The 25,298-nt window shown below is 46.6% G+C and overlaps 1 protein-coding gene across 12 annotated transcripts in view; it reads left to right on the top strand.

Annotated features, from left to right (window-relative positions):
* Positions 1-19,860: 19,860 nt before the first annotated feature.
* Positions 19,861-25,298, top strand: part of FMNL2 (formin like 2) — a 262,254-nt gene continuing 256,816 nt past the window's right edge. For 11 of the 12 annotated variants that reach the window (XM_077861747.1, XM_077861745.1, XM_077861750.1 and 8 more), the window contains exon 1: positions 19,861-20,013. In XM_077861747.1, coding sequence (XP_077717873.1) covers positions 19,897-20,013 — 117 coding nt within the window. In that variant the 5' untranslated portion in view covers positions 19,861-19,896. Of the gene's footprint in view, positions 20,014-20,993; positions 21,054-25,298 lie in introns of those variants that run through there. The other variant, XM_077861743.1, reaches the window with a different exon arrangement.

Genomic DNA, 25,298 nt, shown 5'->3' on the forward strand with positions numbered 1-25,298 from the left:
GAGAAAGAGAGAGAGAGAGACATAGGCAGAGGGAGAAGCAGATTCCCTGCAGAGAGCCCGATGTGGAACTCGACTTGGGGACCGTGGGATCACGACCCGAGCTGAAGGCAGATGCTCACCCGCTGGGCCACCCAGGTATCCGCTTTAGAGTTTTTTGTATATGATGATCCTTATTTAGTAAAGGACATTTCTCTCTGTTCCTAGTTTGCTGAATTCTTGTCATGAATAAGTGTTCAATTTTGTCAGTGCTTTTTTCCAATGATATACTAAAGTGATTTTTCTTCTTAGGCTTACTGATGTGATGAATTATATTAATGTATATTCTGCCTTTTTAACGGGTGGGGGTGGGTCTTGTGTCCTGTGCTGTTCAACATGGCCTTAGGGGAAGTCTCCAGGGTTTGTGCTGGTAAATAAGAAGGAATACCACTGGCACTGCTCCTTCCCCTTTCATTTGGTTTCGAATGTGGATGCAACAGCTGGAGATACAGCAGCCGTCTTGCCATCATATGGAAGGGAAAGGTCAGTAGAATTGCAGAGAAATTAGCTGTGAAATCATTACAGCATCTTGTGCAAATACTGACATCTAAACTTATTATATGAGAAAAATAAACCATTTTTTGTTTAGCCACTGTAGTTGGGTTTTCTGTTATATGCAGTCAAGCCTGCTTTTAATTGATACTCATGTCATATCCACAAGACACATGGAAGTCATCAAAGAAGACATTATGACTTTGGTTCTTTGAGTGGAGCTCTATGTCTGGGTAAGACTGGCCATGAAGGAGAAGCTGACAGAGGGTAGGAAGGAAAGTGGCTGGGTAACAGGAAAACGGGGCACTGATTTCTAGGAAACTCCTGTGTGAGACCAATTCAGGGTAAGGAGACTAACACTTGGCTAAGGGCAAGACCCATGTCCTGGGGGAAGGCAGAAAGGTGTTTGAGAAGTTGCAAAATAAAGTGAGGAAGCATGATGGTGTAATAGAATGTAGATGAGCCTAGGGACCAAAGAAGAGGGAATTGAGTCCTGGCTCTGCCACTTCTTAGCTATATAACTTTGTCCAACTATATGACCACTGTTGATGTGAAATGTTGGGGGTCTAGGAGTGAATAGCCAAGAAAGAATTCTTGAGACGTCTTCAGTGCATAAAAGGTGGTTTTATTACAGCACCAGGACCAATGGCAGGAAGAGCTACACTGAGGTTGTGAGAGGTGACTGATTATGTACTTTCAAGGTTGGAGGGGTTAGGGATAGCGAAAATCTCTAAAGAAATTGGAAGCAAGGTTTTCAGGACCTTGAGGGGCCAGTTGTTGTTAGGATAAGGTCATTTACTACCGTCTAGTAAAACCTTAGTCACGAGACCCTGTAGATGTCTATCAGTGGGCCGTATGTTTGGAGGATGATTGCCAACATGTATCTTATGTTATGGGAGGAGAGGAAGTAGAGATAAATGAAGTTTCCAAAGCGATGTTTATATGTTAAAGAAGACTTACAGGATCCTGGAGGTCGGGCTAATGTCAAGCTAGGGTTGCCTTTTGCCTCTAGCAAAGTATTAACATTGAGGCAGTTGAGTTCCTGGAGGAAGGTCACTCTGCCTGTCTCAAGGGCTTGTCAATAGGCAGTAAGTTATAAGGAAGTTTAAATTTTTTTCCATATTTCTTTTGCCTTTGTTCTCCTCATCACTATTAGCTTTAACTATCTCTTCTATAATATGGAAAGAAAATTGTCTGCCCCACAAGGTCACTGTGAAGACTAAAAGCAATAACATATTTAGAGTTCACAGCTATATCACCTCTGCTCCATTTCTCTCTTCACATGTTCAATGTCAAAGTAAGGTTATCAGAGAGATCAAGGCAACATCTGTTAGAAAAACGGACAGGAGGGAAGCCTGAGTGTTAATGAGTTATGCTGATAGAAGCTCTGTGAACTGGAGGTCTCCTACAGTCTGCAATCCAAAGTGTCTACCTGGAATCACCCAGCATTAAAGGCGCTGCAGCTAGGGAGCAAAAAGAGCTTTCAAACCTAGGTGAATAAAGAACAAAAATTAATACTCCCAGGGAGGAATAGAAAATCATTGGCTTCCTAGTATGCACTGCATGTGATTTTAATCTGAACGTTTAAGTACAGTCAATATTTGTTGAATTAATGATATGTTAAAACATTAAAACCTATTTAGTAGTCCCTATAACAATATTTACCTGGCTTATAAAATCATTTTGATATTTCCTTACAGTTATAATTGGAGAAAACTCTTCTAGCTTCTACCCAGGAGGAAGTCTAAGCTGAATTAAAGAACACTTTGAGAGTTCTGAACCAGTTTGATATGATATTTCATCACGACCAAAGTAAATTTAAATTACATTATTTTAGGAAGAAGCAAAATCCAAAGGAGATTTAAGCAGTTTAACCCATGAAGGAATGAGGATTATACTAATTGAAGTTGGTATTATGGGCACATTTAGTGAAAACTGCAAATATTTCCTTAGAGTAGGGAAGATTTCCCATGACTAGATTTCCTTCTAAAGTTAGATTTATTCATTCTTTAACCCAAGAAGCAATTAGTGATAATCTTCCAGGTGCTAAGCACAGAACTGCAAGTACTGGAGTATTAAAAAAAAAAAAAAGTCTGTGATTATAATACCTGTTCTTATAATACAATGGGTCCCAAGCTCTGAATGCATAGGAATCACCTGGGTAGCTTGTTTAAAATGAATGCTAGGAGTGCCTGGCTGGCTCAATTGGTGGAGTGGGGTGATTCTTGATTTTGGGGTTGTGGGTTTGATCCCACGTTGAGTGTAGAAATTATTTAAAAATAAGATCTTAAGAGACACCCGGGTGGCCCAGAAGTTGAGCATCCCCGTTTGGCTCAGGGTGTGACCCCAGGGTCCCTGGATCGAGTCCCGCGTCAGGCTCCCTGCATGGAGCCTGCTTCTCCCTCTGCCTGTGTCTCTGCCTCTCTCTGTGTGTCTCTCATAAATAAATAAATAAAATCTTAAAAAAAATAAAATAAATGTGTACTTCTTAGGCTTATCTTAGAAATTCTGATTTGTGAGATGGAGCTAAAAAGGTTTATTTTCATAGAGCACTCAAGGGGGGCCTGGCTAGGTCAGCTGGTTAAGCATCTGCCTTCGCTCAGGCCATGACCTTGGGGTCCCGGGATCAAGCCCGGAGTCGGGCTCCCTGCTCAGTGGGGAGTCTGCTTCACCCTCTCCTGTGTCCCTCCCCCTCATTCATGCACACTCTCTTGCTCGCTCTCAAATAAATAAATAGAATCTTTTTAAAATAATAAAAGTAAAGCACTCCAGATGATTCAAGTGCAGATGGCCTGAGAATCACACTGTAAGCACATTATTCTACAGCCAGAACACATAAGCTACTTGGAAAAATTAAAAATATACATTTCTGGAAGTCAAGAATACAAGATGACAAATCCGAATGAAGGGCCTCAAGGCAGCGGCAGGAACTTAGAATATCCTGGTTTGGGGAGCGGAGACACCTGACATTTTCCGGGAAGCCATGATCGGGAGTAGCTAGAGTTAGACAAACAAACTGTTTTAGTTAGAGCGTATAATAATCCTACAAATCAGGGGAAAGCGATCATTGAGACTAAACAGAAGACCATAGGAAGCAAAGTCGGTCAAGAATTACAGATTTAGGAGGCACCTGGTGGAGCATCTGCCTTGGGCTCAGGGCGTGACCCCGGGGTCCCGGGATCGAGTCGCGCCTCGGGCTCCCTGCATGGAGCCTGCTTCTCCCTCTGCCCGTGTCTCTGCCTCCTTCTCTGTGTCTCTCATGGATGAATAAATAAAATCTTTTAAAAATATATTACAGTTAAAAAAAAGATTATGAATAGGTGCTGATCTGGGCGGTGACGGCAGCCTCTCCCGGGGGCTGGAGGCCTTGGGAAGGACAGGCGCCCGGGTGAGGCCTGCCTGCAGGAGCGCGCCGGGCTGCAGCAAGGCCTGGAGGGAAGCAGGGCGCACCCCCCGGGGCAGCAGGAGGGAGAGCAGCTGGGAGCCTGCAGGGGGCTCGCCTGGCCCTGCGCCCTGCTGTGGGAAGGGCCTCGTCCCAGCTCAGCGACCCGGCAGTGACCCACAGGCCGCGGGACAGAGGTCAGGTGCAGAGGTGCCGAGCGGCTGCGTCTCTTAGGGACCCTGGCCGGCCCCCGGGGTTCTCAGGGAATAGGCACGTTTCAGCATCATTCGGCGGTTTCCTCACCTGCAGAATGGGAGCATCGCCGAGGAGCAGGGCTGCGGGCGCCGGGGCGTGCGCTCCCGGCCTGGCCCGCAGGTCGGCTCGGCGCTTGTAATGGTCATCGCCGAATCGTTATTCTTCAAAGCCATGCTTGAGGGTTGTTTGTGGGTTTGTTCGTTTGTTTGTTTGTTTGTTTGTTTGTTTCTGACAGTTTGGTTAAAACTGTAGTCAGGTGTCACCTTGATTGTGGGCTGTTTTTCTAATAACCAGTGCCGGGAACCTCGTCGCATCTTGTCCCCGCACGCGGGGGCCGCGGCCGTGGTTTGCCAACCCGTATCCAGGGCGCTGGTGCCTGGACATTGACTGAGTCTTTCCATGTGTTGAGTCCAGTCTTCAGTGACTTACGTCAATTATCACGATGCTTTCTGGCAAAAACCACTTGAAATAAGTCCTACTATGATGACCTTTATTTAACAGACCAACCGGCTCCGGGGAGTGAAACCGCCCGACCTTGCCGCCCTGGGCAGGACTTGCAGGCACCTCTGTCCCGCGTCCTCCTCCACGCTGCACTCCTCTGCTTGGCACTCGCCGCCCTCCCCGACCACACTTAGGCCTCACAGCCTCCAGCCTCCGCCACCTGAGAAAATGCAGCCTCATACTTTTGATCCAAAATCCAAAAATCAGGAGGGAGGGGAAGGATTCTTGCCAGACCTGAGTGGGAAGCCCAGCCTTCAGCAGGTCAGCGGTGGCCGGGAGCCCCGCCGGCCTGTGGCAGCTCCTTGGCTAGTGACACACGGAAAGGAGGGAAGAGAAGTTTCTAGAAGACGGTGATTTTCCAAGAAGAAGAGGGGTTGGACACACACAAAAATACACGTCCACCGTGGGCGTCTGGGCTATGCATTCCCCACAGCTTCACTGCATCTTTAAGGTCTTACACCCTCATTTTTAAAAATATGTTACATTTATTCATGAGAGACACGGAGAGAGGCTGAGACACGGGCCGAGGGAGAAGCAGGCTCCCTGCGGGGAGCCAGACGCGGGACTCGATCCCGGGACCCTGGGGTCACACCCTGGGCCGGAGGCAGATGCCCACCGCTGAGCCCCCCTGCCCCCCGGCTGCCCCTGCGCTCCCGTCTTTAATCGTTGCCAGTGCAATAGAAATTGAGGGGGAAATATGCATTATTTGGGGGGACCTGCTTCTTTCTCATGGAGTTCAGTATTTTGAATGGTTTCCTTAAGAATTTTAGCAAAGACCGGGATCCCTGGGTGGCGCAGCGGTTTGGCGCCTGCCTTTGGCCCAAGGCGCGATCCTGGAGACCAGGGATTGAATCCCACGTTGGGCTCCTGGTGCATGGGGCCTGCTTCTCCCTCTGCCTATGTCTCTGCCTCTCTCTCTCTCTCTGTGTGTGTGACTATCATAAATAAAAATAAAAAAAAAAAAAAAGAATTTTAGCAAAGACCTTCCATTCCCTAATTCTGCAGAACAAAGCAACCGGGCAAAGTGAGTTGGACCTAAGGCAGGTCTGTCTGGCCCCGTTCTGAGCACTTTTCCAGAACAGTCGATAAGGTTAGCAGAGTTGGGGTGTCTCTCTCTCTCTCTCTTTTTTTTTTTTTTTTAGAGTTGGGGTCTCAAGAGAGCACAAGCTCTGCAGGTGTTTGCAGCCGGTGAGCACAGAGCCAGCAAAAGGCTCCATCCTCTGAGGGGATCTTTCAGTTCTGCTAATTAGCCACCCGGCCCCCTGCCCTTCCTCCCCCCGCCCCGAACTTCCCTTTGATGTTAATTGTGTACGGAAAATGATCGCAGTTAGAATGATATAATACAATAAACATCTGTTAGTAAAATTAATTTGATAAAATCAAAATGCAAAAGTGGTGGAAGTGGCAGTCAGTAGCTCTGGACAACTTTATTTCTTCTGTGTATAATGTAATCTTTGGCATCTATTCAGCCTATTTTTACATAAAAATGTGAGTCTGAGGGCAAGGAGGAAACTGTATACCCAAAGTCCCGTCTCAAAATTTGGACACCTGATGGGATCCCTGGGTGGCGCAGCGGTTTGGCGCCTGCCTTTGGCCCATGGCACGATCCTGGGGACACGGGATTGAATCCCATGTTGGGCTCCCGGTGCATGGAGCCTACTTCTCCCTCTGCCTATGTCTCTGCCTCTCTATCTCACTGTGTGCCTATCATAAATAAAAAATAAAAATAAATAAAAAAAAAATTGGACACCTGAGAAGTCGGCCCCTAGGTAAGTTATGGACAATTGATACAACGATGCTTTGTCCTCCTCCAAAACTTAAAAAAGCGCAACAAATACAAATACGAAGAACAAGTGACATTTTTAAAACTTTAAAGATATGTATAAATGTATCCTAAGTGGAACAATCCGTCTGATTGAAATAACAGCTCATTCGAATTTTCGAGCGGTGTATATAATTATTCAATGGCTTTAAAATAACTTGGCATTGTTCCTTAAGTGGAGACATTATTGCTTAATTGCAGATGAGTCATTTCCCGAGTCCCAAGCAATTAATCAGTGTTTCCTAAAGTTGCCTAAAATAGGAACCATCTGGGGTTTTTGTTAACCATACAGATTCCTAGGCCTGTCCCGGACCTACTGAATCAGAATTTCTAGGACAGGCATGTGGGAATCTGTATGTCCTAGAAGCATCCCAGGTGGACCCTATGATCACACAGGTTTAGGAAGTGCCGTGTGGATTCCTTTGACAGTGAAACGTCTCGTTTACTGGCGCACCGAGTCCCCAGCACGAAGCTTCGTCATCAGAAGGAAAGCGAGCCTCGCAGGCTGCGAACCACAGCGTGTTCTGTTTTATAGGATCTACCTCCCCGTTACCCGAGACAAGCACCATGCATTGACATATTTTCCCTTTGCCCACTCGGGCACTGCTTCACTAATGATCCCAAAACTAAATCCATGACCGTCCTGGAGAAAAGAACCTAAGGAGGGCAGTCTCTGTTCTTGCGCGTAGCACACACACCGGGCGCACTCCTGACAGTCGGTTTACCTGAGTCCTTTCCCTTGATCCTAACAAATGACTGGTGGTGAAAGGGTCTACTTTCATTTTATAGATGGAGAAACTGAGGCTTCAAGGGCTAATGAGTTTTTCGGCGATCATTATTCAGCAAGAGAAGCAGGCACGAAACCCACCACTGCGCCTCCTCACCAGGCTGCTGGCCCTTCGTATCACGTTGGGAGTCCAAGAATTCAAATTCACTAAGCAGAATAATCATGGGTTTGGGAAAATTTCTTCTCTGGGGGTCAAAAAGGGCAATTTTTTATATACCTGGGCTAAGCCAGAGAGAGAGGAAAGGACGGATTTCAGAAAGCCTGATTGCCTCTTAGAGAATAAGCCTCCTTTTTTCTTGTGATGGGAAAGAATGTATGGTTCTCCCCTAAAAATTAACTCTCCCAAAGGACAAATGAGAAAAGTAAATAAAATCATTAATCTAGATATTCAGTGTGCGTGATACACGTTGGTGGAACTAGATTTTACTCCAACTTGTTCTCTGTCTTAATTTCCCCATGCTGTTTATTCTGGTTCAAATGGCTGCAGCCGGAAACAAAAATGAAAAAAACCTTTTTTAATTTTTTTTAAGGGTTTGTTTTCTTAGCCTTGAAAGCTGCTGAAGGTGCCAGAGGGACAGCCCTGTGTTTATCCGCAGAGGCGGCAGGTGTGCCCGGGGCTCCCTGGGCTCCCCCGCGTCGGCTTAGGGACCCTGCCCCCCGGGTGACAGTGGGGACTGAGGCAGGAGGTTAGCAGGACGCCCCGAGATTAAAGCAGCCGCTCCCAGTGGACAGCACATCCCTCCGTCGTGGCCCTTGCTGCTGGTGTCCCAGGCTAGACCCCATCCAGGCATCGAACGTAGGTTGCTAAGCAGGATTTGGAGGAGGCGGTCCAGGACAGGAACGCAGGAAGGGGGCAAGAAATAACCTGAGCTTGACTTTCATACAACACTATCCACATTTTGTGATGCCTGTCTTCCTCCCTTTTTTTTTTTAAAAGCTTTTATTGATTTATTAATTTGAGAGAGAGAGAGAGCACCTGAAGGAGTTGGGGAAGGAGCAGAGGGAGGGGAAAGCATCTGAAGCCGACTCCTCGCTGAGCACAGGGCCCATGGTGGGGAAGGGCTCGACCTCTGACCCTGAGATCCCGACTTGAGCCGAAACCAAGTGTCAGAGGCTTCGCCAACTGAGCCACCTGGGTGCCCCTCTTCCTTTCTCTCCTTTCCTCTTCTTTTTCTTTCTTTCTTTCTGTTTTAATTTCTACAGAGATATACCTGTTTAGTATATTAGCTGTTTTGATAGTTTCAGTATGTTCTTCACATATATATTCACAAATGTGTATTCAACTTATGTAAATGAAAATAAATTTCTGTGTCACTACCGTTCAAAACTGGCCCACGGGGGGATCCCTGGGTGGCTCAGTGGTTGAGCACCTGCCTTCGGCTCAGGACGTGATCCTGGGGTCCTGGAATCGAGTCCCACATCGGGCTCCCCACATGGAGCCTGCTTATCCCTCTGCCTGGGTCTCTGCCTCTCTCTCTCTCTCTGTATCTTTCATAAATAAATAAATAAATAGATAGATAAATAAATAGATAAATAAATAAATAAAATCTTTAAAAAACAAACAAACAAAATTGGCCCACAGGGGGACGACTGGCTGGCTCGGTCAGAAGGGCATGTGATTCCTGATCTTGGGGTTGTGAGTTCCAGCCCCATACTGGGTGTAGAGATGACTTAAAAATACAATTGTTTTAAAAAATGATCCAGATGCATTTTTAGCAAATTTGAAGTTCTGTGTCTGTGACATGGTGTATACCATGGGACCTACAGGAGGTGGAATCTCAGAGATACCGGGAGATAAGGGCTGGGATTCAAAAGCCTACAAATAGTGGAAAATTCTCTGGAACAATGCTGGAGATGCTACAATCTATTTAAAAATTTTGAATTATAAAGGTGGCATTAATTAAGATAATAGCTAAAATCCCTAGTGCCTGTTAAAACAAACCAATGCAAAAGAAGTAGATGTTAGGTTCCTATCAAAATGGTGAGCAGAATACTTAGTCTGTATTTTCCCTTTTCCAGAAATCTCTTGACGTGATGGAATAGAGAGTGCTGGAAAGGTGCAGGCCTGGTGCTGTCACGGTCACGGGGAGCAGTCGGGAGCTGCACTCGCGGGGAGCACAGACGGGGTGCAGACCTGCTGGGCCAGGGAACTCTGTGTGTCGATCACATGCAAATGAAGACATTTTTAAAAAGAGAATAAAACATAATAAATAAATAAACAGAAACAGGTAGATTCCCCCAAAGAACTGGAACATCTATCGGAAGTTCTTCACACAAGTTCATCAGTGACGTTTAAACCTCGATGAATAAGGAAACCAGGGATAAAATGATAAATATCTATTTATTTTTAGGATTTATTTATTTGAGAGACAGAGAGAGGGCAGGTGTGCAGGTGGGGGAGGGGCTGGGGAGGGGCAGAGAGAGAATCTCAAGCAGACGCCCCGCTGAGCGCAGAGCCTGACATGGGACTCGATCCCAGGACCCTGAGACCATGACCTGAGCCAAAATCACTGAATGCACCGCACAGATGCACCTACAATATCTATTTTTAAACAACAAATGACACAGCGACAGTAGATTTCTCAGCACCGACAATGGGGGCTGGGAGATAACGGACTGGTATCTCTGGAATGAGGAAGGAGAAGAACTTTCAGCCGATGTTCTATAACCAAATAAACTATATTTCAAGACTGAGGGCAAAAAAGGTATTGTCAGATGATTTTGCCATTCACAAACCCTCATTGCAAGAAACACTAAAGAATATTATTTTGGAAAACGAAATATAATCTGGAAGGAAAAAGGGGAATGCAAACAAAGGAATTTGTAAGCATACTGGTAAACCCGCGGCCTGGGTGCTACGAATATTACCACTACTAAGAGCTAATGTGAGTAAATGGAGAGTTAAAATAATGACTGTTATTAACATGGAAAGTAGGAGGGGAGAGACCGGAGTTACGGTGTTCTAAATTCCTTGAAGGATGAGGAGAAAACAATTGACCTGACTTTCATTGTTTTGTGACAGCTTTACCAAACTGTAACTAACCAACAGCAAACTGTACGTGTTTATAGTTTATAATTTGATAGGTTTAAAATATGGATATACTTTATCCATCGCCTCCAAAAGCATCCTCTGGAACCTGTCTCTTTCTCCCAAGCAAACACTAGTCTGCTTTCTGTCCATATAGACTAATTTGCATTCTCTAGAATTTTATATACATAAAATAATACAATATGTATAATTTTTTTTTGGTCTGGCTTATTTCACTCACCATAATTGAAATACACATTGCTTGTATCTATAATAGTCATACTTTTTCATTGCTGATTAGTATTCTATTCTGTGGATACGCCCGTTTGCTTATTCCTTCATGCGTTGATGGACACGGAGTTGATTCCAGTTTCTGGTTGTTGCAAGAATATCTGCTATGGACATTATGTAAATGTCTTCATATGGACGCATGTTATCGTATTTATTGGGTAGATATCTGTGAGTGGAATGGCTAGATCATATGGTGGGTACAATGTTTAAATTAAAACACACACACACACACACACACACACACACACCAAAGTGTTGTCCAAAGTGGTTATATCACTTTACAATCCCATCAGCCACATATGCAAGTTCTAGTTACCCCACATCATTGCCAACATTTGGTATGGTCAGTGTTTTTAATTTTTGCCATGTAAAAAAATATTTATGTATTTACTTGAGGGAGAGAGCACGAGCTGGAGAGGCAGAGGGAGAGGCAGAGAATCTCAAGTACACTTAGCACTGAGCACAGAGCTGGATGCAGCTTGCGCTCCATCTCATGACCCACCGTGAGATCACCACCTGAGCAGAAACCGAGAGTTGGATGCTTAACTGATGGCACCATCCAGACGCCCCTAATTTTTGCCATTTTATTAGATATGTGGTGGTACCTCATTGTGGTTTTAATTTCCATTTCCCTCATGATGCATGATGTTAAACACCTTTTTACGTGCTTATTAGCTATGGATATATTTCCATATGTCAATTGTTTGTTCAAATCTTTTTTCATTGTTTCTTTTTTTTAAATTATGAGAATCCTTTTTTTTTTAAAAGATTTTATTTATTTATTTGAGAGAGAGAGAGTGAACATGAGCAAGGGGTGAGGGGGCAGAAGGAGAAGGAGGAGCAGACTCCCGACTGAGCAGGGAGCCCGACTCAGGGCTTGATCTCAGGCCCCTGAAATGAGCTGAAGGCAGATGCTCAACTGAACAATCCACCCAGGTACCCTGAGTTGTGAGAATTTTTTATGTGTTCTGGATACAAGTCCTTTATCAAATATACAATTTATTCATACTTTCTCTTAGTCTGTAGTAGGTTTTGATTCTCTTAATTGTCTTTCAAAAAGCAGATGTTGCAAAATTTGACAAACTCCAATTTGTCAAATTTTTTTCTTGCTGCTTTCTCTAAAAACTCATCACTTAATGTAAGGTAGCAAAGATTTTCTCCTATATTTTCTTCTAGAAGTTCTTTAGTTTATGTTTTGCACTTGAGCCTCTGACTGCTTTTGAGTTGGTTTTTTTTTTTTTTTTTTTTACATGGTGGGGGATACATACTGAAGTTCATTTTTCAAATGTGAATATTCAGTTCCTCCACAATCACAATGTCAACCACATGTGGAAAAGACTATGCTTTCCTCACAGAATTGTCAATACACCTTGGTCAAAAATCCATTGTCTATATATGTGTGGGCATTTTTTCTGGACTCTCTCCATTCTATTCCATGATTCTATCTGCCTGTCTTGATGTCAGTATCATAGTCTCTTGATTACTGTAGCTTTATAATAGGTCTTGAAATAAGGTAGAGTTAATTCTCCCATTTTGTCCTTTTTCAAAATTGTTTTGGCTATTCTAGATCCTTTGCATTGCCACACAAATTTTAGAATTGGCTTGTGTATTTTTCCCAAAAAAGTCAACTGGGATTTTTTTTGTGATACATGAAATCTACAGGTCCATTTGAGGAGAATTAGCCTCTTAAAAAATATTGACTCTTCTGACCAATGAATACAGTATACTGTATTTTCAGTGTACAATCTCATACATCTTTTGCCAGATTTATCCCTGGCAAAAGGAGAAATTTTATGTTTTATATTGTATATTGTTGATGTAATTATAAATGGTATTTTATAGTTTAAATTTTTGAAAATTTATTTCTGCTCTAGAGCTATATGTATACATTTTTTTTCACCATACAATGCTACCAACTATATTCTCTATATCCTTCACCCCCCTGACTTATTCATTCCATAATTGGAAACCTGTAGCTCCTACTCCCCTTCACCTGTTTTGTCCATCCCTATATTTTAATTTTGTATATCAATCTTGTATCCTTGCTAAACTCACATATTAGTTACACTAACTGTCTTATAGATTCCACAAAATTTCTACATAGGACTTCATGTCATTTGTGAACAAGGACAGTTTGCTTCCTTTTTTCCAAACTGGATAGCTTTTTGCTTGTTTTCTCTCTTATTGCACTGGCTAGAACCTTCCATACAATGTTGAATTAAAACATTGTTCCTAGTTTTAGGAGAAAGCATTTAGTCTCTTATCATTAAGTATGATATTGTAGTAGGTTTTTCATAGATGCCTTTTAACAAGTTGAGGAAGTTCCTATTTCTAATCAGCTGAGGGCTTTTTTCCAGGAATGGATTTTGTCAAATTCTTCATCTCCATCTCTTGAGACGATCATGTGAGTTTTCTGTTTTAGTCTTTTAATATGGTGGATTACACTGATTGATTTTTAAATACTAAAGCAATCCGGCATTCCTGGGATACACCCCATTTGGTCGTGATGTATTACTTAAATTTTGTTCAGAACTTTTACGTCTGTATCCATGAGGAATGTTGGCTCTAGTTTCCTTTCTTATAATGTCTTTGATTGGTTTTAGTATCAGGGTAATGTTGACCTTCAGAATAAGTTGGGAAATATTCACTTTTTCAATTTTCTGGGATAGCTTAGGTAGAATTGGTATTTTCTCTATCTTAAGTAATTGGGGAAGTTTCTAGTGAAGCTATCTGGGCCTGTAGTTTTCTTTGATTTAAAGATTTTAAATACAGATTCAATTTAATAGATATGATTATCCTCATTATTTATTTCTTCTTGAGTCAGTTTTGGTACTTTGTGTCTTTTAAGGAAGGAGTATGTCCATTTTATCTACATGATTGAAGTATTCCCTGATTATCCTTTTTAATATGTGTAAAATGTATAGTCATGTCTATTCTGTCATTTGTGATGTTGGTTATTTGTATATTTTCTTTTTTCCTGATGAATCTGACCAGAAGTTTGTCAGTTTAATCGATCTTCTTCAAGAACTAGCTTTTAGTTTCATCAATCTTCCTGTTTTCTGTTTCATTGACTTTTGCTCTTGTCTTTATTACTCCTTTCTTCCTCTTTGTTTAGTTTTCACTTGCTTCTTTTTCTCTACTTTTTTAAGGTGGAAACAAAGGACGTTAATTTAACCCTTTATTCTTTTCTAATATAGGCACCTAATGTCCTAAATTTCTAGGTACTGTTTTAGCTGCATCCACAAAATTGTAGTATATAGTGTTTTCTCTTTCATTCAGTTCAAAATATGTTATAATTTTCCTTTTACTCTTTTAATCCACGTTTTTTTCATAATTTTGTTATTTTGTTTCTAAATATTTGAGGATTTTTCAGATATTTTTGTGTTCTTGACTTCTAATTTAATTTCATTGTGCCAAGGAAATAAAATTTGTAGTATTGGAATCTTTTAATATTTGTTGACAATTTATTGGTAATTTTCATAGTCCACAATATGGTCAATCTGCTAAGTGTGCCTTATGCATTTGAAAAGTTATGTATTGAGTTGTCAGGTGAGGTAGTCTATAAATATCAATTAGATCAAGTTGTTGATAGTATTTTTAAAGTTTTCTATACCCTTACTGATTTTTTGTCTACTTGTTTTAACAAATACTAAGAGAAGAGATGTTCACCTATACCTAAAATTGTGGATTTCTGTATTTCTCCTTGAATTTCATACATTTTGAAGCACTATTACTGTGTGTCATGCTCTCTTGATGAACTTTGTCATTTTTAAAAAAGATTTTATTTATTTATTCATGAGACACACAGAGAAAGAGGCAGAGACACAGGCAGAGGGAGAAGCAGGCTCCACACAGGAGCCCAATGTGGGACTCGATCCCAGGACCCCGGATCACGCCCTGGGCCAAAGGCAGATGCTCAACCACTGAGCCACCCAGGTGCCCCAAACTCTGTCGTTTATTATTATAAGATGTCCAGCCTTGTGTTTTCTCCTCACATGCACTTATTCATCAGTACTCAACTGGATACTGGAATAGGAACCTCTTTAGACATCTGGAGGTCTTACAGCTCTTTTTTTTTCCAGTAATCTGTCCTGAGAACTCTGACCTTTTTGGGTTCATTGGACTCTCATCCCTGCCTTCTCAAGCCAGGGACTCCAGTAGGCCCAGTCTTGGTTCCTTCTCTGTACATGATGGTCTAGAGACTTTCTCCAGGCAGTAAGCTGGGGTGATTGTAGGGTTCACTTCCTTTATTTACTACCTCTCAGGGATCATTGTAGTTCACTGCCTCCCAGAGGACAGGGTTGGGCCGAGTCTTCTTTGAAAAACACCTGGAAGAGGACTGTTGTGGAGGAATAAGATAGCTCCAGCCAAAGGTCATCTCTGAAGCCTCCCCGAACACTCTGTCCTTCTTTTTTCTATATCATATAACTCTTGAGGGACATTGCTTAACATATTTTGTCCAGTATTTTATATTACTTTCAAATTCAATCGGGTCCCTATTACTCTGTCTTGATCAGAAACAGAAGTCTCATTATGCTTCTACCTCTGAATGATAGTTTTAGAGAGCTATTTTCTTTTTAAAAGGCAGTGAAGGATACTGGTTTGGGAATCAAAATACCTAAATTGTAACTTTATCACTTGTATAAACTAGAGAAAAATCACTTTGTTGAGCTTTAAATTCCTTGTTGTTATATTGGCGGGGCGAATTAAGATAAAGCAAGTAAAACTATTTTGTAAAATATGAAGTCCTAGGCAAATGCAAAGGATTATTCGAACATATGAAATATGAAGGGGAGAGGTTAGAAGATGTTGCCGTCTACCCATTTCTCACCCATGTCTATTTCATTTATCTTTTATATGAATCTTGGTCCTATCCAGGGGACGAAATATGTTCAGCCCCAGGTTTTATCTCACTCCCCTAGTTCTTCCTGTGTGTGTGTGTCAGGGGACGGAGGAGGGGGGGTGGCCATGTCATTCAGTTCTAGAAAATGAGGAATAATAGGCAGTCTGCTAAAGGCACTTCTGGACAAACTTTTGATTTTTTTTTTTAAATAAAGATTTTATTTATTTGACAGAGAGAGCACAAGCATGGGGAGTAGCAGGCAGACGGAGAGGGAGAAGTTGGCACCCTTTGGACAAGGAGACCAACACAGGGCTTGATCCCAGGACCCTGGGATCATGACCCGAGCCAAAGGCAGATGCCCAACCAACTGAGCCACCTTGGTGCCCCTTGATTTTCTGATAAAAGGAACAGACTTAACTGAAATGGCCTCTTCCCCACTGTTCACCCTGAATATATACTTGATTTGTGGCACTCTAGCAGCTATTTTGTAAGTATGTGAAAACACCAAGCCATCACGTAGATACTGGTCCTAGCCTTACTAAGTTGCTGACCAATACTAGCATCCACCCTTCTCCAGATTTCTTGTTTAATGAGAAAATAGAGTATTGAAGCCATTATTACTTGGTTTAGAAATTGAATAAACCATGTTTAAACTTTGTTTAAAATCAATAGCAGTATCTGGCTCACAGTAAGTGCTCAATAAATATTTAAAAAATAAATATGGATGGGATCCCTGGGTGGTGCAGCAGTTTGGCGCCTGCCTTTGGCCCAGGGCGCGATCCTGGAGACCCGGGATCGAATCCCACGTCGGGCTCCCGGTGCATGGAGCCTGCTTCTCCCTCTGCCTGTGTCTCTGCCTCTCTCTCTCTGTGACTATCATAAATAAATAAAATTAAAAAAAATAAATATGGATAGATACATGAATCTTTCAGGAGTCTTGTGGATGTAAATTGACACAAAGCAATCCCCTCTAAAATCGCAACTACTACAATTTCGTGGTTTTGAGTCAGGGCTGTAGATGGCTTTGGTCATCATAGGGTGCTTGTCTCATGTCTTACAATCATGCACACAAGGAGAATCTTCTCAGGTTGCACCGGGGCCTTTTTAAGAAGCTAAGTGAACTTAGCCATCGGGCACTTCCTTATATTTAAAACTGGAGGAGATACATGAAACTCAGCTGACCTCGTAGGATTATTTGTTTTGAATGACGGAGGAGCTTCTTTGAAAGCTATTGCACTGTTATGGGGGAATTCCTGATCAAGCGACCCTTGGCATACCTTGGAAATGGAAGAGAAAGTTCTAACATTTCAGTTGCCATGGAAGGTGAATGGATACTTTTTAACAGTTTCTTTTTTGCCAATTTTCTGCAACATCATCTACAAGAAGTCATATGTATTAGGAATCAGAAAATGAAATTTATATTTAAAAATGATCGTCCGATTTTAATTTTATGGGGAGGGAGTAAGAGTGTTACAATTAAAGTAATGTCTTCTTCCTCCCTCTCCACGCCCTCCCCTAGACAAATATTTCCCTGAGATTTTTGATAGAAAATCTTACAGAAGTTGTATGATATAATGGAGTGTTTTGTTTATTTAATACTAAATAACGCTCATAAATAATAGCCGCATATTAAAGATTGCAAACCTTGAAATGGCTGAGTTCTTTTGGTTCATGGATTTGCACACTTTGTCCTTGGTTCCTCTCAAAGTGTGAGATTATGAGAGAGACTAGATGTGATAAGACTGAAGGGGAGAAAAAGGTCCTGGTTACTGGCAGAAATATGGCCAGAGGGGACCATAAATCTAATAAAAAAGGATTTCTCAAGTGTGGAAAAGAATCCTAGCTTTTCCATCCAGACGGGCAACCCCCTGGGTGGGCTGATTTGGGGTCAATCAGACCCAAAGTACATGTCTAGAGATTGGAAAGAAAACAAATACATTTGTGGGTCAGATGTGGCTCACTTGGTTTGAACTAACTGCTTTTCTTGCTCATTTTCACTAGTTGGGGTGTGTATGTATGTATCTATACCCCTGTTTTTCTTTCTTTGATCCCTAACACACTGTTAACTTTGATACAGTGTAGTTTCGGAATACGGATTATATTTACTCAGAGTTTTTTTTTTTTTTAAGATTTTATTTATTTATTCATGAGCGACAGAGAGACAGAAAGAGGCAGAGACACAGGCAGAGGGAGAAGCAGGCTCCATGCAGGGAGCCCGACGTGGGACTCGATCCCGGGACTCCAGGATCACGCCCTGCATATGAAGCCTGCACTAAACCACTGAGCCACTCTGGCTGCCCTACTCAGAGTTTTAATGTGAATTTATTTATACTCTCTCCCCCTCCTTTTTTTTTTTCTTTAAAGACCATTAGTGGTTTATTTAATGGATGATACCCACACGATGCACCTCTGCGTGTATATGCTCCATAGGCTTTTGATAAAACTCACTTGCCCATTCAACAAATAGTCATGGAACATCTAAGCTCAAGGCATCTTGGGGCTTACAGAGCTGAATGAAACGTGGTCCTTGTTTGGTCTTGTTGCACTGCCTTCTCCAGAAACAGCTGCTTTTTAGCAACACCCCTGGTTGCATATCAGAATCACCTGGGGAGCCTGTTAGAGAGACGCCTGCCCACGCCGCAGCCCTAGGCTCAGGGGCGTTCTGATACCGGCCGGGCCCAAGGTGTGTGCAGTGTTAGCATCAAGCTCCCCAAGTGATTCTGATACACAAACCAGGACTAAAGAAACACTTCTCTGAGCTAAGAAAGGATGGATTATGGGTTTGGACACCAGGCAGCCAGGTGGATGCCCTTGAAATCCACAACGTGAGCACCTGGCTAAACTCCTCCATGAGGTTGTTTCTGTTTCCATTGTTTTAAAATGGGTAGTGATGGTCTGGAAAGGATCCCGGAGATAAGGTCGGGGCCAACCTGCTTTGTAAAACCCCTGGAACAAGGCTGTTATGGAAGAATCAGGGAGCCAAAGATAACCCGAAAGCGTCCCCCAAACACCCCGTCCCCCCTTCTATTTCACGGGAAATACGGTTTCGGGTGGGGATCTTCTCCTTGCCAGGCTGGAGTGCTGTGGACACGGCTGCTGGGGCCGGGGCGGGCAGCTGGAGAAAATCCATGAAAGTATCTGTTTATAAAACACTTTAATCACAGAAAAGAATACGTTACATAAGGAAGAAAGAACCATGCAGCAAGCACCCGTGGACCCATTCCTGGGCCGGGAGCTGGGGCGTCGCCCATCTGAACAGGACCAAGCCTGCGTTCAAGGCCCAGGGAGGGCTCGTGGCCGACAGGTGCCCCACCAACCCGAGGGCGTGGCTCGGACCCGGCGGCCTCCAGCCGGGGAGCCTGCAGCGGGGGGCCTCCAGTCGGGGCGGCCTCCAGTCGGGGGGCCTCCAGCCGGGGCGGCCTCCAGCCGGGGCGGCCTCCAGTCGGGGGGCCTCCAGCCGGGGCGGCCTCCAGCCGGGGAGCCTGCAGCCGGGGGGCCTCCAGCTGGGGCAGCCTCCAGCCGGGGCAGCCTCCAGCCGGGGAGCCTGCAGCTGGGGAGCCTGCAGCCGGGGGACCTCCAGCCGGGGGACCTCCAGCCGCGGAGCCTCCAGTTGGGGCGGCCTCCAGCCGGGGAGCCTCTACTCGGGGAGCCTGCAGCCGGGGCAGCCTCCAGCCGGGGAGCCTCTACTCGGGGAGCCTGCAGCCGGGGAGCCTGCAGCCGGGGGGCCTCCAGCCAGGGAGCCTCTACTCGGGGAGCCTCCAGCCGGGGGGCCTCCAGCCGAGGGGCCTCCAGCCAGGGAGCCTCCAGCCGGGGCAGCCTCCAGCCGGGGAGCCTCTACTCGGGGAGCCTCCAGCCGGGGAGCCTCCAGCCGGGGCGCCTCCAGCCGGGGCGGATGCGGTTCCTCGGCGGACCCCGGACGGAAACTACGCGTCCCGGCAGTCGGCGGGGCCGGGGGCGGGGCGGGGCGTGGGCGTGGCCGGGGCCGTGGGCGGGGCCTGGCGGGGGCGGGGCCAGGGCGGGCGGTGGGCGTGGCCAGCGGGGGCGTGGCCGTGCGGTGGGCGTGGCCGGCGGCGGGGCGGGGCGGGCGAGGGCGCATTGTGTCGCGAGCGCCGGGCCGCATTTGTCTGGTCGCGGGGCTGCGGGACGAGCGTGGCGGCCGCCGGCCGTGGGCCCGGGTGTGGGCGGCGGGAGCGGCGGCGGCGGGAGCGGCGGCGGGAGCGGCGGGGGCGGCGGGGGCGGCGGGGGCGGCGGCGCAGCATGCCGGGGGGCGCCCGGCGCCCTGAGGAGCCCGCCCGGGGCGAGGCGTCCGGGGCGGCGCGGCGGCGGCCGAGGGCATGAGGGCGGCCGGCGGGCGGCTGGGCGCGGGGCGCTGCTAGGAGCCGGGGCCGGGGCCGGGGCGGGGGCCGGGGCGGGGGCCGGGAGCTGCGCGGCGGGCGGGGGCGGGGGCGGGGGCGGCGCCATGGGCAACGCGGGGAGCCTGGACTCGCCGCAGGGCGACCCGCGGGCACACAGCGCGCCCCTCAAGCTGCCGATGCCGGAGCCGGGGGAGCTGGAGGAGCGCTTCGCCGTCGTGCTGGTGAGTGTCCCCGCGTGTCCGCGCGTTCCCGCCCCGTCCCCCTCCCCGTCCCCCTCCCCCTCCCCCCGGGGAGCCCTCCGCGGTCGGGGTGCGGCCGGGGTGCGGCCGGGCCGCGCGGGGCCCATTGTCTGGCGGGAGCAGCGGGTCCGCGCGTGTGCCCGGGGCGCGGGGGGGGCGCTCGGGCTTTTTGTTCGGAAAACCCCCGAGTCCCGGCACAGCGCGCGCCCGTGCGGAGCGGCCGGGGGCTGCGGGCGGGGGGGGCGGGGGCGGGGGAGGCCGCGGCCCGCCCGGGTGCTGAGCTCTCGCGGCGCCGGGACCCGGCCGCCCCCCGCCCTCCCCGCCCCCCCGCGGTCCGCACACCTGCGAGCTCGGGGGCCGCCCGGGGTGCTGGGGGCCCCGGACCGCGCCCCGCCCCTCGCTCCTGTGGGTCCCCGCCCGGGCCTGGGGGCAGGAGGGGCAGGAGGGGCAGGAGGGCCGCCCCCCGGGCCCCCCGGGCCCCCCGGGCCGGGCACCAGCACCTCCGCTCGGGGCCCTCCGTCCCAGCGCGCGGTTCTCCCCTCCTGCCCGGGGCTCGGGCTCCCGGCGTGCCTCCCCGCGGGGCGCGCGTGTACTCGGGTGCGTGCACGGGGGTGTGTGCGCGCGTGTGTGCGCCCGGGCGCGGAGGGCTCAGGACCTGCCGGACCGGGCCGCGGCCTGGAGCTCCCAGGGACCCCCGGCGACCCCCGGCGACCCCCGGCGAAGCGGCCTCACCTGTAGAAAAACGCGTCCGCGTTACACGGCGGGTCTGTACCGAGAGTCGCCGGCACGACGCCGTGTGCACACGGTCGTGATTCTCCATCACAAGCCCGCTGGGGCGGGGGCGGGTGGTTGTGGCTACTTTGGCCCTCCCGCAGGTCACACGCGGTTACGGGATGCGGCTCTTAATTGTTTATGACTTTGTGAGTCTCTCAAAATAAACAACACACACACACAAGTATCAGGCTGACCTTCGTTGAATGGAGACCAAGCTGTTGGGAAAGCCTCAGCTCGGGGGCACTCTGGTGAGTGATGCCCTTGGACGTCCATGTGCTGCGGACGGTGACTGTCCCCAGTCGGCCCCAGCTGCTCTTTGGAGACCTCCAAGAGCCTAAAGGAGCCCTGTATAGGGCCGACGCAAGTCCAGGGTGAGGGCGCTTGTCCATGTGACACCCTCAACTTTGCTTTTCTCACAAATGCATTAAGAGATCAACCCAAACCATGGTAGTCTAGAGATCAGGCTACAAGGACAGACTTTAGGTGGCAAGTTTTAAAGCGGAGAAATCCTTCACCCCGGGGCAACAGGGATCGTGTTGGCATTACTGACGTTAGCTTTATTTCCGTATCTGATGAACATCACGGAGATGTTTGGGGAGGAAAACCAGATAGTAGTACCGTACAGGAAAGCGTACAAGCACCCCGTTGTCAGCGTGGCTTACATCCATAATTAATGAGACATTTAGGGCATGGAAAACAGTTCCACCCTCCAGCTCTAGAATATTTAAAGCGTTGGGAAAGAGGAAGTAAAAATTAAAATGACAGAGCTCCATCTATTTCTGGGAAATCTTGAGACCAGACCTACTCAGTGACTGTTCCCCGACCCATTCATCACTCTAAATGGGTTAAGTGGTATAAATCTAAAAAATCAATTGATACAAATGGAAAAGAGAGGGTAAAAGATTACAGAATTGAAATCAGTGCACGGGTAAACTCTAAAAAGTAGTACTTTTATTTACGGGGAAAAATTTTTTTCAAATACATTTGAATTGCCAAACTTCTGTAATTAAAGACTAGTACAAATCGGTTCCAAATCTTAGGAGCTTAATCTTCCTAAAGAGACTCTCCGTCTTCCTAAACTTGTAATAGTTAGAGAACACATTTGTGGGAAAACACCCCTGACGCCTTGTATACATTTAACTATTTGCATCCTTCTACCTACCTTTCAGGTTGAGCTCTAAGGGCCTGCGCCTTTGCACACACATGGGTGATTGTTTTTGTTACATTATTTGGTGGAAGTATTTCACAAATTATAATTCAGTCATCTAGTTTTATTCCTTTAGGGTGTATACATGTCACATATTTTACAGGTAACATTGGCGTGTCTACTTTTTGGGGTCCTACACATTTATAATTAAACATCCACGTGGTTCTCCATGGTGTTAAACGTTGCCTAAATATTGGGAACACACACAGCCCGTGTCCTTTATTTTCAGAGATGATGCTATGAAGTTTATTTTGGGGCAGGTGAATCAGTGGTGGTCTCTGTCCAAGAATGCTTCTTTCTATGTTAGACTTTCCATCCATTCACTGATTTTTGGCTTGAAGTCATTGTCTACATCTAGAATGTAAGCCCCCTAATGCCTTTGTCAAGGAGCTGTCCTGAGGATTCTTTGTTTGAATGTCAGAGGAAAGGGTAATTTTGAGCTCTCTGTACGAGCTGGTATATCAGATATCAGGCTGATTCGCAAACAGACTGAAGAAGACCGGTTAGAAAGTGATGGTTTAGGGCAGTATTCTCGTATGTTTGATACTGGGAACTTCTTTGGTGTGCGATTAATTTGAGTCGATTTCTTCCGTTTTTTTCCCCTCCTTGCCCTGAGGTTGAATGTAGTGATTCTGCTTTAGGAAGAAGTGGGAACGTTTTCTGAGAACCTACGATGAGTGTATACTTTATGTTTACATATTCATTTAATCCTCACAGTGATTCTAGGAAGTAAAATTACCTAAGTTGCCAAAGTCATACAGTTGTTGAATGGCCGATCTAGGAGGATTTTTAACTCAGATTTGGATCTCTGTCCACACCCCACATATTATGTGTTGTACTTCCTGAGGCCCTTGAACTGGGAAGGAGAAAAACATATGCCTGGAGCTAGCAGTAAAACTGTTTTAAAAAAAAAAATCCCTTAATCTAATAAATGCTAGTTTCAAACTATAAAATTGGCAAAAATATCTTAGAAGTGCTTGACGTTTCACATTCAAGGTGAGACCTTTTTTTGTTTGTTTGTTTGTTTTAAGGTGAGACCTTTTGGCATCTTCACTGTGCTGTTCTGTTTTTCGGGCATGGCGTTAGTGATTCGGTCTAAAAGTGTGCTCTTCAGGTTTTTCTACTCGGGTAGACCTGGTCCGGAGTTTAGGATTTCCAAATCAGAGGAAAGAAAGAGACAGTCTGTCAGTACGATGCATGTACTCCAAATGTAATTACTTGTGAAAGGACAAGGAAAGTCAAGTTTCAACATTTATTTCCCTCTGCAAGGTGTTCCCTTTTAACCATTTCCAAGAAGAGCCTTTGCCATGAGGTCTGCCGAGCAGATGGATGGGTGAGAGTGTGGTTAGGTCATCCACAGATGCTTGCCGATTTGTCTCACGTCCTTTCTCCTGTTAGGGAAAGGAGGTAGAGAAGGGTGGGTGGCGGGTGTTGGGATTTAGAGCCCTTTCAGTCTCCTCCTAGGTACTAATCCCTGAGCCGCTCTATTTCACCAAACCTGGGAATATATGCTTCTTATTGGGGTGCATTCCACCCCCCGTAATGCCAATATATTTGGATATCTTAGCATAGAAGTAGACCAAAGAAGTAGACCACATTCATTCCGAATATGAATGTTTGGCTACAGACGGAGACTGGCAGCAACACAAACTGATGACTTTTTGGGAAGAAAAGGTATGCGTACCCTTACATCCTTAGGTGATAAGAATTACTTTTGCTTGTGGCCTCTCATTTAGCAAATAGCCCTGGCCTGGGAGGCAGGAGGCCTAGGTGCTAGAATATATCAGCTGCACTAGGTTGAGCAAGTTAAGCTCTTCCTCTGGTCCTTGATTTTCTTCTTCTGTAAATCGGAATAAAATTGGATAGAACTGTTACGAGATTGCTCAGAGATTTTTTTTTTTTAGGTCATAGCACTTGACAGTGTAAAATTTCCAGAACATACCACACCGTGTTCCATTAGCCGACTTTGCATTTTGGAGAGCTTTGTGCAGAAAGTGCGTAGCTGCATTCTGCTGCGGTCCGGAGAGCAGAGCTTCCAGGGTCGGTGACTGAAAGTTACATAAGCTTAAGGAAAAGTATCATTTACCATTTCGAGGTGTCAGGCCAGCAGTGAGCTCTCGTTCGAGTCACGCACAGAAGCTGTAAGAAAAATGTTGGCGATTAGAAGTTATTTGCAAAACCAAGACACCGCTGGTGCAATACTGGCTTGAATGGTCCCCTCCTTGAGGTGAGCTGGCCACCTGCAGGTACTAGACCTAGAGTCCTTGCATCTGGGGAAGGGTTCCCCGTGTAGCTTCCTCCTGGGCTCAAGAAAAAAAAATAAGTGTAGGCTCATGGCTTTTTGTCCCCCCCCCGGAAATTTATTTGACTTCATAAAAGCTGTTGCTTGGGGCCTGGGGCAAAAGGGCAAGGCGCAGTGAGCTTCCTTCTATTTAAGCAAGTAAAGAGGTGCCACGAAAGTGGCCGACGGCAGAAGCCCTGATTCTAGATGATCATCGGGACTCTGCAAGAAGGTGCTGGTATCTGGGAGTCTCCTCTTTCTCTCATGAATAAATAAATAAAATCTTTAAAATAAAATAAAACGTGGGCTGTTTCTTCCCTCTTCCCTTTCCCGGCCACAAGGACTGGTCTCCATAGGGAGGCCGCGTGCACCTGTTAGCTCTGATCTACCGAGTACTGCAGATGGCGCATCCCTCATTCCTCCTCTAAGATGGGTCTGCTCACACTGCCGGTGGTCTTCCTCTTTCCACTTACTCTGTCCTCTTCCAGAAGCCTGTCTCTCGGCACACCACCAAGGAGTGTGCGGTTGCCGCTGGAGAGCCGGACGGCGGGAGAGCTGTGATGCAGCGAAGGTCCAGGATGCGGGGGTCCCCCCTTGAGCCTGAAGGGCACTTGTCAACAGTAGGAGTGTTTGTTCTTTTCACCGTCTTAAAAAACAAACTGACAAAACCCACAAAACGAAAATCCCTTGCCCGGTGGCGGAGCTCACGCACGGTCACCTTATCCCACGTTCTGTAGTTGGGAGGACCCGCCCCGGGTTCCTCTCGCCGCAGTTTTTGGTGTTCCTGTAACCGACCTGAGTGACTGGATTCACGGAGCCTCGTCCACGTTGTTGTGTGAGGACAGGTTGCTGTGCGTGAGCCCCTCTCCCCGCTGCCTCGGGACCTGAGACTTTGAGGCATTGAAACCCTGCCCTCTGTTGCCAGAGACAATCCCTCTAGCCTGGCCTGGGCGTAGATGGTTCCCCTGCCTGGCTCACACTAGAGCTCCTTGGCTTGGGGAAGGT

This window comes from Canis aureus, chromosome 20 (genome assembly GCF_053574225.1).
Source record: "Canis aureus isolate CA01 chromosome 20, VMU_Caureus_v.1.0, whole genome shotgun sequence".
NCBI lineage: Eukaryota > Metazoa > Chordata > Mammalia > Carnivora > Canidae > Canis > Canis aureus.